We start from the raw sequence: 14,074 nt of genomic DNA on the forward strand, positions 1-14,074 counted from the left end.
CAATTCCCTCCCTGTCTGTCTGGGTTACTGTGAAGTGATGTTGTTGATTCCCTTTCCCTAATTCACTGCAGAAGGGCAGTTTCCCCAGTCGGGTGGAGGGGTGGAGGGAGTGAATTCCCAAGTCAGGGGGGGCAGGTTGGCAGCAGCAGGGCATGACCCCAATATTGCCCTCCCTGTGCCCCCGCATTTATTGCTGCAGTAGATCCGTGGGTCAAGCAGTATTTCCTGTAAAACCTGTATCTGCCATTGGGCCACAGTGAGAGACATGATTGCTAGCTCTTGAGCCCAGAATTATTGCCCCTCAGCGCACTCTGTATATATTTAATAGCGGGGGCTGGAAATGGATGCGCTGCTGCGGCTGATGGATGAGCGGTGCGGCTGCCCCTGACGCTTTATCGAGTTTTTCTTCCTAATGTCCCTCTCCGGCATTCCGTACAGATGATCACTGAGCTGTCACACCGACCAATCATAATCCACCGCTAATCTCTTTACTGCTCTCCTGCTACTGGCACCCATTCATCTTCCCTGACACCCAGGGACCCGCCTGCACCACCCCACCCTGCCATTCCACCAACTGGCAGTCCTTGTATTAACCCCTTCCCACTGCCAGTCTTTGTATTAACCCCTTCCCACTGCCAGTCCTTGTATTAACCCATTCCCACTGCCAGCCCTTGTATTAACCCCTTCCCACTGCCAGCCCTTGTATTAACCCTTTATACGGCCAGTTACAGATGCTTCCACATCAGACATCCACCCTTCTATTAACCCTTATTTCTGCCAGCCTCCAACTGACAGTAACAGATCTGGCCTTATTTTATCTCTGGCAATATTAAGATTCAGAGGCTCTGTATATTTTAACTCTTCCTACTGCCAGATACTGATCTGCCGTTCTATTAACCCTTTTCACTGTGAGATACCGACCTGCCTTTCACTGCCAGATACAAATCTGCAATCCTATTAACCCCTTCTGATGTGACTGTATGTGAGTTAAATTGCTGCAGCAGGTGCAGGGGTAAGTGGTGGGTTGGTGGTTACAGTCCGGGGGCAGAGAAGATCACTGTGAGTGAATGAGTCTCAGGTACCAGCACGGGGGGCAGGACACTAGTCTCTGGGCTCCTCTAATCGCCAGTTAATGTTCTTGTCCATCAGGGACTACTATAACAAATGGCTGAATGGAGTGAATCTGGGGCGGCACTTGGAGCTGACACATTGTTCCTGTATTGGATCCCAAACCAGCCACTCTTAAGTTACACACAGAAAAGGATTGGACCGCTCTCTCACATTTGGGAGGCATAAGGGTAATGGTCAGTGTGTGACCGGGCTATTTACTTCTCTGTGTGCGCTGGAGCTGCCATATTGATTCCTTTGGACCAACCAATTAACCTTAATGCTAGAGGAGCAGCAGCATCAGTAGTGCCCTGGGTATTTCATTTCTCTCCAATGGGCATGGGAGCAGCACTAGTGTGTCTGTGGGTGGGTGAGTGGTGGTTGTGGGCGAGTGGTGGTTGTGGGCGAGTGGTGGGTGTGGGCGAGAGGTGGGTGTGGGTGAGTCGTAGGGGTGGGTGAGTCATAGGTGAGGGTGAAAGGTGGGTGTGGGTGAGTGTTAGGTATGTTTGAGTCGTACGTGTGGGCGAGTTGTAGGTGTGGGCGAGTTGTAGGTGTGGGTGAGATGTGGGCGAGATGTGGGTGAGATGTGGGTGTGGGCGAGTGGTGGGTGTGGGTGAGTCGTAGGTGAGTAGTAGGTGTGGGGTTGAGTGGTGGGTGTGAGTGGTAGGTGTGGGTGAGTGGTGGGTGAGTCGTAGGTGTGGACGAGAGGTAGGTGTGGGTGAGAGGTGGGTGTGAGCGAGAGGTGGGTGTGGGCGAGAGGTGGGTGAGTGGTGGGTGTGGGCGAGTGGTGGGTGTGGGCGAGTGGTGGTGTGGGTGAGTGGTGGGTGACTCTTCCCCGGTCCCATTCTCTGTGTCTCCCTGCAGTGCTGGTTACCCGCGAGGACCAATTCAGTGACCGACTCAACAACAGGACCAGTTTCCGGGGCTGCACCGCTCTCCATTACGCTGTGTTGGCCGATGACTATGGGACAGTCAGGGAGTTGCTGGAGGGAGGTAAGTGACCCCCCAGGTACAAACTGCACTTACCCCTCCAGTCCGACCAATTCATATTTCCTTGGTGCCCTGCCTTTATTATTGCACTAACCCATAGCAACCAATCAGCTGGTACCTGTTACTGGCCTGTAGCTGTTAGACTGAAAGCTCACATCTGATTGGCTCCTATGGATTACTGGTCTGCAGTAAGTTGGAACTTATAGCCTTGTGCTTTCATATGTTCATGGAATTCCTCAGTATCTTATTATATCCTTATAATACACAAATATGAATATCCTGTAAATTACTGTATATCCTTATAAACGGTGAGTTGTGATGTCATCAGTTATAAATGGTGAGTTCTGATGTCATTTCCGTCACATGACTCACTGAAACTTGTGTATTATAATAAATAAAGTACCCCCAGTTGCAAAATATGAGGATATTAGAAGTTACCTCGAAGTTCCATGACCTGTATAAAAACACTCGGCCTTCGGCCTTGTGTTTTTATATGGTCATGAAACTCCTCGGTAACTTATAATATCCTTATATTTTACAAGAGGGGGTACTTTATTCACTATATATATTTTACAATTGGGGGAACTTTATTCACTATACATAACTCATGTATTATAAGGGATAATGTACCCCCTACTGTAAATGATAAGGATATTCGAAGTCACTGAGTTTGTTTGTGGATCCCAAAGTTACTTTATATTTTAACATAAGGAAACATTGTTTGCTATGAGTGTATATACAGTATATAATATATTACACAAAAGCCATGAATATCTTGTAAATGATATCCTTATAAACGGTGAGTTCTGATGTCATCAGTTATAAACTGTGAGTTCTGATGTAATTTCTGTCACATGACTCACTGAAACGTGTGTATTATGATAAAGTACCCTCTGTAGCGAAATATGAGGATATTAGAAATTACCTTGGAGTTCCATGACCTGTATAAAAACATGGTCATGAAATTCCTCGGTAACTTATAATATCCTTATAATTTACAAGAGGGGGAACTTTATTCACTATATTATCATGTGTTTATATTCTGTGCATTTGCTGTAATGTAGCCACTTTGGGGGTTGCAAGGGGTTAAGTGCTTAACCAATGAAATGCACAATATTTTGGCTGCAGGACACACACTTAACCCTTGTTACATGTCAGAGTATCATTTGCACTTTCCCTGCAGGGGGTCTGATCTCCAATAAGAAGTGTTGCGGGGGTGAGTCCCAGGTTATTGTTCTGAGCTGATTTGCACCTGCCTCTCTGTGTCTCCCCCAGGCACTTCCACCTTCCTCGGGGCACAGACCATTAGCCGTTCAGTTAAACAAGTCCCTATTCAGCGCTGCGCTGTCCCGATCATTAACCCTTTTGACCTGTCCTGGGGGCAGTGGTCAGCGGAAGTGTCACCAGCAAGAAGCGATTTAACCAGTTCTGTGCCAGAGACACAGCCGGGGTCATTTCATAGTGAAGCCCATGGAATATTAACCCTACATTGGTGCCTTTATTTATGTACAGCAGGACTAACCTATGAACCTAAGTGGGTGCTGGGAGTTGTAGTGTAACAAAAAGTTATGAGTCGCAGGTTAGGCAGTTGTAATGTAACCGTGTCCTACTGCCCACTTTAGGGCCCGACTGTATTTAGGGCCTGACTATATTTAAAGCCATGGGCAGTTGCAGTTTTCAATACACAGCAGACCCTTGGGGCCCTTGGAGTGGCAGGTGGGCTCAGTGGTACAACTAGTAATCTCTGCGTGGGACACTGGTCTGTGCATCAGATACACAGGGACACTATTTGCTGCTTGTACCTACTCTGGGGCCCATGCAGCCTTTCCATGTGCTTAGGGGGTAAGTGGATATGAATATGATGATGTCCTAGAAATCTGCGGAGCCGCTTGGTGGCTTCCCTATATCCATCCCCCTCTTGTGGGAGTCGTGAGACACAGAAGGGTTAAGTCACTGTGTGTGCAGGGAAGGGTTAATGGTGCAATAAGAAGTGTCTGGGCCCGGGACTGGCCGAGTGGAGTCGTTATATTACTTTAATCATCTGCCCTTAAATTTACTGCTACGCCACAAAGAGAATCGATAGAAGTTTTATTGCCCCGTCCCGACCCCTCGTAAGCGGCAAAGTCATAGAAGTGGGGGTACAAGTGTTTCACTGCCCCCCCAGCCTCTCACTTTTATTACTGATGACTCCGGAGCCCCTGGGACCTTTATAATCACAGCAGTCCCCCCCCCCCCCGATATCAGTCATCTGGGAACTTGACCTTTCCAGTTATCAGCACTATATATATATATATATATTTATCTCTGTAACTCACTTCCCATTTATTATATTGCCCCCCCCAACTATGGCCTTAATCATCCCTACGTGGAGGACAAATTGAAAGGGCCCCATCCATGTTAAGGGCCCAAGCAGAAAATGTCATTTGTGCTCAGTGAATCCTTCAGTAACAGCGAGTGAGTCGGTGGCCATTGCTTGTCACTGGAGGAGAGGAGCTTTAATCATAAGCAAAGGAAGGGTCATCTATGCAATAAAACTCCTTTTCATTGTGTGGGTGATCATTATAAGAAGTTATTATACGATGCTAAGCCACTCAATGTGTTTAGAGGTATTACAATTCTGACGGCAAAATTGGGCTCAGGGAGGATTTATTCTTGGGGACACTGAGTATTTCTATTCATCTTATAATACAACTGGCCTCGGGCAATTAGGGGGTGAAGTCTTGTGCCACTGCTCTATGATATTGCTTCCCAAGTGAGTCCCCCAAACATGAGTGTGTGGGGCCCGTCTATGCAGAAACGGAAGAGCCTGGCCGAGGGCATTAGTAGCACTGGCACATGAGAGGCACCTGCCCAGTTCATTGAATTAAACAGATGTCTCTTGTGCTGCTGTCCAGCTCTTGTTGGACTACAACTCCCAGCAACCCACTGGCAACTGAAAGATTTCCTCCCAATGATACCCCTGTAGAACTACAACTCCCAGCAACTTACTGGCAACTGCAATATTCCTCCCAGTGATAGCCCTGTAGAACTACAACTCCCAGCAACTCACTGGCAACTGCAAGATTTCCTCCGAGTGAGACCCCTGTAGAACTACAACTCACTGGCAACTGCAAGATTTCTTCCCAGTGATACCCCTGTAGAACTACAACTCCCAGCAACTCACTGGCAACTGCAAGATTTCCTCCCAGTGATAGCCCTGTAGAACTACAACTCCCAGCAACTCACTGGCAACTGAAAGATTTCCTCCCAGTGATAGCCCTGTAGAACTACAACTCCCAGCAACTCACTGGCAACTGCAAGATTTCCTCCCAGTGATACTCCTGTAGACCTACAACTCCCAGCATGCCTGTTAGGGGCCATACCTAAGGTACCTGTGCAAGTATTTCAGGTGCATTTATATTGGAGCAGAAGGAGTGGAACCCCCCAGTCTTACATTAGACTGATGTAAGAGTTGGACTCCCGGGACTGACAGGTTCCGAGCAGTAAAAAAAAGCCCAAGACAAATGGCTGAGAGGAGAGAGTTAATAACATTTGAGTAATGTGGGGCTGTCACAGGATAAACTTTTTCCAATAGCAGCGACACAAACATATTTCCCCGATGAGTGACCTTCTCTCCAGCTGAGACTCCACTCGTTGCCTCCATTTATCAAACATTATATGGCAAGTCTGGCTGATACTGTCTGGGGGGGATACACAGGTGCCCCCCGGCCTCCCCCTGCCTCCTCACTGGGTGCTGCTGAATAATGAGCCTCTATTATAGGGGTCCTAAGGTTGGACTCCTCTCGGCACAAGCACAATAGCCTCCTATTGCCTCCCATTAACCCCTCCCCTGCCATCAAAAGCCCATTGTTTCTCTGCTGAATTCTCTGATTGTGAGGACAGATATCCATAGAAACAGCCTCTCCTCCATATTGAACTTTATAAACTTCTGTGAGACCCAATAAATTCCTGGAGCCCCCCCCGTCACAGGTATAAGGGTAGAACTTTACGGTGCGTCTCGAGCCAACACATCGCCATGCGACAAAACGCATGCGACGTGTCAGATGTTCTGAAGTTACAGGAAGTGAAGGAGAAATCGCTGGTAATCGCCAGTCGGATAAATGTAGTTCTTACCTGCGATTTCTCCTTCACTTCCTGTATCTTCAGAACATCTGACACGTCGCCGCACCGTGGAGTTCTACCCTAAAGATCCCTCAGTCAAGTCATTGTCTGTGTGACCTCCCTACACTGTTATCTCTGGGGTTATACATTCAGCACCCACCCACCTACCTACCCACCCACCCACCTACTGTCACTGTGTTTCACTGGAACCCACTATACTTCCATTCAGTGGTCTCCTGAACTGTACTACTGACTGAGAACTGACTGTGCATGGAAATTACTTTCTATCCCCAGTCCTCTCCTACCTGCACAATAACCTTGTACCCTCCCCACATACCCACACTACCAACTCTACCTACTGCTCTGCCTGGGACTGTATGAAAATATAGATAAATAATAAATATATAAGGGACAGTAATGAAATAGAGAAAGTACAGAGAACAGCGACTAAGCTGATAAAGGGAATGGAAGGGATCTAGAAGGGGATATGATCACTATCTATAAATATATAAGGGGGATATGATCACTATCTATAAATATATAAGGGGATATGATCACGATATATAAATATATAAGGGGGATCACTATATCTAAATATATAAGGGGGGATATGATCACTATATATAAATATAGAAGGGGATATGATCACTATATATAAAAATATAAGGGGGATATGATCACTATATATAAATATATAAGGGGATATGATCACTATATATAAATATAGAAGGGGGATATGATCACCATATATAAATATAGAAGGGACAGTAATGAAATAGAGAAAGTACAGAGAACAAGTGACTAAGCTGATAAAGGGAATGGAAGAGCTCGATTATAAGAGTTCTGAGAGTTGTAGTTTAACAACAGTTGAAGGGCACTTCAGCTGCACCTCCTCCTGGGACTCATAGAAGTGTTTGGGCACAGTATGGTCAAGGTGCTGGAGGGATGATTTTGGGTGAGAGGAGCCAAACGTTGGGCTTGTCGTTATGGGAGCTGTTGGGGATGCTGGGAGTTGTAGGACAGTTGGCCACAGACTTGCCAGTATTAAGCTGCTTGTTGCCCATGAGGTGCCACTGATATGAAGGGTTAATAAGCGGCTGTTGCTGCTGCTCCGGCCAATCGATCAGCTCTTCGGATTCAGCTTGTATCAATTATTGGTGCAATTAGTCAAGTCGTCAGAGCATTAACAGGGGGATGAAGGTAATATTGCACTAATATTGCACCGGCATATTGATCTGAGCTACAGAAGTGTCGTTTGTAACGGAGACAATGGATGTGTGGCCCCGGGGCTGTCATCAGGCCGGGGAGAAGCTCTTGTGCCATTACTCCTGTCAGGGGCCCCGCTCTGCTCATGATCAATGAACTTTATTGGCCGGGCAGATGGGCCTCCTCAGGTCACTGGCAGAGATGTAACCCTTCATGTGCCACACAGCTGCAGTTATTCCTTTATAGCAGCCTCGACCCACTCACAGGCCTGTCACTGCTGGGCAACTACACACGGGCTGTAATGGTTTCCAATCAGACATGCAGAATTCATATAATGTAATTGTGTCACGTTCCTGTGTGTATGACTGCCATACTCTCTGCTACACACAGCAGCTATGTGTTTCACCTCTGGTCCCTGCTTATACTGTAGGTGCTAGCTGATGCCCATGCTCCCTTAAAGGTCTTGTTCACCTTTAAATTAACTGTTAGTATGATGTAGAGAGGGATATACTGAGACAATTTGCAATTGGTTTTTATTATTTGTGGAGTCCTGCAGTGGGTTGGTTACCTGCAAAAACCTGCGGTACCCTGCGGGTAGAAGTTCCAGGTGCGGGTATAGACGCGGTTCTGCAGGTTTGCGGGTCGCGGCAGGGCCGTGGGTTTTCTCAATAGAGATTTTTACTCCTTTTCCTGATCACGCCTACTTCCGATGATGTCACTTCCCGTTTACAATGACAGCACTTCCTAATTCTTGATGGTCATCTGGTCGCGGGTCCGGGTTGCGGATATGGTACTTCCGGGTTGGGTAGCGTGTCTAAGTGGGTAAGAATGCGTGTTTTGGCTTGGTTTTGGTTTTGGCTTGGGTTGCGGATTGCAGGTTGCGGGCACAGCTTCCAAAAAATGGACCCACGATTTGTGGTTTTTGAATTATTTTGTGTTTTATTCAGCAGCTCTCCAGTTTGCAAGTTCAGCAAATGGGTTGCTAGGGTCAAAAGACTGGAATATGAATAGGAGAGGCCTAAATAGAAATATGAGGAATAAAAAGTAGCAATAACAATAAATGTGTAGCCTTACAGAGCATTTGTTTTTAGATGGGGTCAGTGACCCCTAAAAAAAAAAAAAGCCTCAGAAGAAGAAAGCAAACAATTCAAAAACTAAAAAAAAGAAAAAATGAAGACCAGTTGAAAAGTTGCTTAGAATAAGCCATTTTATAACATACTAAAAGTTAACTTAAAGTTGAATCACCCCTTTAAGAACTTGCACTTGAACTGACACTTTGCTGCACTACTCACCACCCACACACCGGGGGTCTGGTTTAACGTGACGGGCACAGCATGTGTAGGGCTGCTGCAAGTTAGAGAGTGTACAGCAGCACAAATACGCAGGCAACATATTTAGGTATAATTAAGTTGCCCTTTAATATGCACCAGCTCAGTTGTTTGGCCCTTCTCTCTCCCTGTAGGAGGGAACCCCATGCAGAAGAATGACATGGGACATACCCCCATAGACTACGCACGCGAGGGGGAACTGAAGAAGCTGCTGAAAGGCTGGGAGAGTCGGGTAAGATCCTGCTTTATAATATACAACAGTCCCAGCATGAACCCCAAAACCCCCACACAGGCCTGTTGCTTCACATACAGCTGCTCATTGGGGGGCAGTGCCAGCTATAGAGTAGTTACCCCAACATTGTGTCACATGATACAGGGGCATTGCACTGGCTCAGGGACACGGGGTACAGGTATATGTTGGGGCACAGTTTAGTAAACAAGGCCCTATACATAAAAGGGTGACCGTGGGTGTAGGAAATGCGCTGCTCTGGGATTATGCCCCATGAATATTTATGCCCCAAGGCTCCAATGAACACACACGTGAGGCTGCACGGCCGCTGCTTCTCATTCAAGTGACAAAAGCAAATAGTGCGACACCAGGAAATCACTTGTGCGAAGCCTTTTATCCCTGGGCCTCGTCTATTTACTCGTCGGCTTTACTTCCCCTTTAGTCTGGGACTCCTCAGGCTCCGCTGATTACAGGGAAAGTCCTAAGCGCAATTTCTTTTCATTCGTATAAAACTATTTATATTGTTAGAATTAAATTAAAGGGGAAGTTGAGCTTCACAGAATGATTGTTGTGAAATAACAAGTGTTTTGTGATGCCTTTCTCTTTCTATTTGTATTTGTTTATTGGGTTTCCAAATATATACGAAATTAAATTAAATTAGTACCTGCCTCCCCCAGGCCTGTGCTGATGTTTGTGCCGGTTCCTTCGTGGCTCCAGGTTGGCACAAGCCTCTTCTGTACAGATCTTTTTGCTTGTTTTTGGGGTGACATCAGGGGGCAGATTTACATATGGTAGAATATCGAGGGTTAATTAACCCTCGATATTCGACTGCCAAATGTAAATCCTTCGACTTCGAATATCGAAGTCGAAGGATTTACCGCAATTAGTTTGATCGAACGCAAAATCGTTTGATCGAACGATTAAATCCTTCGAATCAAACGATTCAAAGGATTTTAATCAACGATTTTTCTACGATCAAAAAAATATAGCAAAGCCTTTTGGGACCTTCCCCATAGGCTAACATTGCGGTTCGGTAGGTTTTAGGTGGCGAAGTAGAGGGTTGAAGTTTTTTTTTAAAGAGACAGTACTTTTTTTTTTAAAGAGACTATCGAATGGTCGAATATTCGAACAAATTTTAGTTCGAATTGTTCGATTCAAAGTCTTAGTCGAAGGTCGAAGTAGCCAATTCGATGGTCGAAGTAGCCAAAAAAAACATTTGAAATTCTAAGTTTTGTTTTATTCTGTTCCTTCACTCGAGCAAAGTAAATGTGCCCCCAGGAGTGTAACTACTGTACAGACAAGTAACTGAGCAGTGACGGGGGGACTCTAAAAATGAGCAGGGGCGCAGCACAATATCATCAGTCTTTTTATAATGTTTCACCCCTCATTCCTTCACCCCTCACATTATGCAAAGCTTTTTGTTTCTCCCATAAACCAAGGACCCAGGGAGCAGGATTTCATATCCAGTATTTGGGAGAACTGGCGACTTCCATTGCACCATGTATAAATGTGTCACTCCCCCATGCACCCCAGTACCAGGGAATACTCTCCCCCATGCACTCCAGTACCAGGGAATACTCTCCCCCATGCACCCCAGTACCAGGGAATACTCTCCCCCATGCACTCCAGTACCAGGGAATACTCTCCCCCATGCAATCCAGTACCAGGGAATACTCTCCCCCATGCACCCCAGTACCAGGGAATACTCTCCCCCATGCACCCCAGTACCAGGGAATACTCTCCCCCATGCACCCCAGTACCAGGGAATACTCTCCCCCGTGCACCCCAGTACCAGGGAATACTCTCCCCGTGCACCCCAGTACCAGGGTATACTCCCCCCCCATGCACCCCAGTACCAGGGAATACTTCCCCCTTGCACCCCAGCACCAGGGAATGCTCTCCCCTGTGTACCCCAGTACCAGGGAATACTCTCCCCCATGCACCCCAGTACCAGGGAATACTCTCCCCCATGCACCCCAGTACCAGGGAATACTCTCCCCCATGCACCCCAGTACCAGGGAATACTCTCCCCCATGCACCCCAGTACCAGGGAATACTCTCCCCCGTGCACCCCAGTACCAGAGAATACTCTCCCCCGTGCATCCCAGTACCAGGGAATACTCTCCCCCGTGCACCCCAGTACCAGGGTATACTCCCCCCCATGCATCCCAGTACCAGGGAATACTTTCCCCCTTGCACCCCAGCACCAGGGAATACTCTCCCCCATGCACCCCAGTACCAGGGAATACTCTCCCCCATCACCCCAGTACCAGGGAATACTCCCCCCCATGCACCCCAGTACCAGGGAATACTTTCCCCTTGCACCCCAGCACCAGGGAAAACTCTCCCCCGTGTACCCCAGTACCAGGGAATACTCTCCCCCATGCACCCCAGTACCAGGGAATACTCTCCCCCGTGCACCTCAGTACCAGGGTATACTCCCCCCCCATGCACCCCAGTACCAGGGAATACTTTCCCCCTTGCACCCCAGCACCAGGGAAAACTCTCCCCCGTGTACCCCAGTACCAGGGAATACTCTCCCCCATGCACCCCAGTACCAGGGAATACTCTCCCCCATGCACCCCAGTACCAGGGAATACTCTCCCCCATGCACCCCAGTACCAGGGAATACTCTCCCCCATGCACCCCAGTACCAGGGAATACTCTCCCCCGTGCCACCCCAGTACCAGAGAATACTCTCCCCCGTGCACCCCAGTACCAGAGAATACTCTCCCCCGTGCATCCCAGTACCAGGGAATATTCTCCCCCATGCACCCCAGTACCAGGGAATACTCTCCCCTATGCACCCCAGTACCAGGGAATACTCTCCCCCATGCACCCCATTCAGGCCCGGACTGGCAATCTATGGGTTCTGGCAAATGCCTGAGGGGCTGCTGTAAGTTGCCATAGACCGGCACTATTTAGTGGGTTGGTGATGTGCTGATTGGGCCTCTGTGTAGCTGAAATGCCAGGGCCTATTTTGAATCTCAGTCCAGACCTGACCCCAGTACCAGGGAATACTCTCCCCCATGCACCCCAGTACCAGGGAATACTTTCCCCCTTGCACAGGAAGTAGACACAGTCACTTGAGCACCATAACTTCCTGTTCAAGCACAAAGGGAACTGTATGAGAAGTAAAAGGGGTGAAAGTCAAGGGACACACTTGATGGAAGGGCTTTGAGGCTGTCACTGAGCAGAACAATCAGGTTTCCCTTTATCCCTATGGAACCAGTTCAGATTCGCCTCTCATTTAGGGTTGTTACCTGTCCGGTAAAAATGATGGTTGATTCCAATGTTATTAATAGGGAATAAAAATAAATATATAGGTAGGTCAGTGATATGATCCCAATGTTATTAATAGGGAATAAAAATAAATATATAGGAAGGCCAGTGATATGATCCCAATGTTATTAATAGGGAATAAAGATAAATACAGGACACAGTGTGGGGATAGTTGTTACTCTCTATATTCCTGTCCCTCCATTGACTATGACTGTCCCATCCGATATATTGTATCACTGCAAGTTTCCTGCAGGAAGATGAAGCGCTGAGAGGAGGGACCTTATTTACATTGCTAATAGCTGAATTATCCCTTTAATTAATTAAGTCACCAGTCTGCAGTCACACGGCGGCTCCCTGCTTATATGTATCTGCTTGTGACTCGTGGCTGCTGATGTGACTGGGAGTCAAAGCATCTTACAGCAGCCCCCCAATAAATAGTGAGTGTCTCCTACAGCAGCCCCCCCAATAAATAGTGAGTGTCTCCTACAGCAGCCCCCCCAATAAATAGTGAGTGTCTCCTACAGCAGCCCCCCAATAAATAGTGAGTATCTCCTACAGCAGCCCCCCCAATAAATAGCGAGTGTCTCCTACAGCAGCCCCCCAATAAATAGTTAGTGTCTCTTACAGCATCCCCCCAATAAATAGTGAGTGTCTCTTACAGGAGCCCCCCCAATAGTGAGTGTCTCCTACAGCAGCCCCTCAGGCATTAGCCACATCTCACACATGACTAGTCTGGGCCCGTGGGTGTCGGGCAGTTATACAAATAAAGTGATGTGTTTGGGAAACAGAAGTGCAAGGGAATGTGTTCAGTACAGAAATATTCTCCCCCCCCCCGTTGGCTGAGCATGGGGGGCCCCTGTGTAGCCCCAGAAGAGCTTCCCGTGTTTGTAGCGGAGGAGATGTATGAGGTGTCGGCCGGGAGATGGATCTGCTTATGAAGTCATAAAGCTGCAGAGTCGGGCGTGTGATGGAGAGGCAGCCGGAGGGGACGGGCGACTGATTCTGCCGCTAAACCCACGCGGGATTCCTGCCGATTTATGGCTCATTTTAATCACAGACTGAGAATGAATTGGCAGGAGTATATAATACAGCCCAGGCCCATCCATTTTATTTACATGCCTCCCCGACAGCCACACACACTGTTTGTTTCACTTGTCTCCCCTGTAGCTGCCCATACACTCCCTGCTGTGTGTGACTTATACCATAGACCAGTGATCCCCAACCAGTAGCTCGTGAGTAACATGTTGCTCTCCAACCCCTTGGATGTTGCTCTCAGTGGCCTCAAAGCAGGTGCTTATTTTTGAATTCCAGGCTTGGAGGCAAGTTTTGGTTGTATATCTAATACAAGTAATTCAAAAATAAACAACTGGACTTGCTAAGTAAGTCCAGTTGTATAAAAACCAGGTGCACTGCCAAACAGAGCTTCAATGTAGGTTGACAATCCACATAGGGGCTACTAAATGGCCAATCACAGCCCTTATTTGGCACCTTAGGAACATGAGTCACACTAGTTTTGCTCCCAACTACTTTTACTTGTGAATGTTGCTCATGGGTTCAAAAGGTTGGGGATCCCTGCCATAGACTCTCAGTGTAAACCATCTACCATTGTGTGCCGGGAAGCTTTTGTTCCAAATGTTTTCAAAACATTAAACATTGTGACGTCCCTGATCCTGCCTGTAGCACCCAGCACCCACACACCGTGGCACCACCCAGCATCCACACACAGTAGCACCACCCAGCACACACACACAGTGGCACCACCCAGCACCAACACAATGTGGCACCACCCACAAATGGTGGCACCACCCAGCACCCATACACAGTGGCACCA

General features: G+C 47.6%; 1 protein-coding gene across 1 annotated transcript in view; it reads left to right on the forward strand.

The window, feature by feature from the left end:
- The window catches only part of clpb.L (caseinolytic mitochondrial matrix peptidase chaperone subunit B L homeolog), a 50,990-nt gene that overhangs the window by 9,268 nt on the left and 27,648 nt on the right, over window positions 1-14,074 (forward strand). Inside the window, exons 5-6 of the mRNA XM_041582738.1 lie at window positions 1,972-2,100; window positions 8,867-8,964. Coding sequence (XP_041438672.1) covers window positions 1,972-2,100; window positions 8,867-8,964 — 227 coding nt within the window. The remainder of the gene's footprint in view (window positions 1-1,971; window positions 2,101-8,866; window positions 8,965-14,074) is intronic.

This window comes from Xenopus laevis, chromosome 2L, assembly GCF_017654675.1.
Source record: "Xenopus laevis strain J_2021 chromosome 2L, Xenopus_laevis_v10.1, whole genome shotgun sequence".
In the NCBI taxonomy this organism is placed as follows: domain Eukaryota; kingdom Metazoa; phylum Chordata; class Amphibia; order Anura; family Pipidae; genus Xenopus; species Xenopus laevis.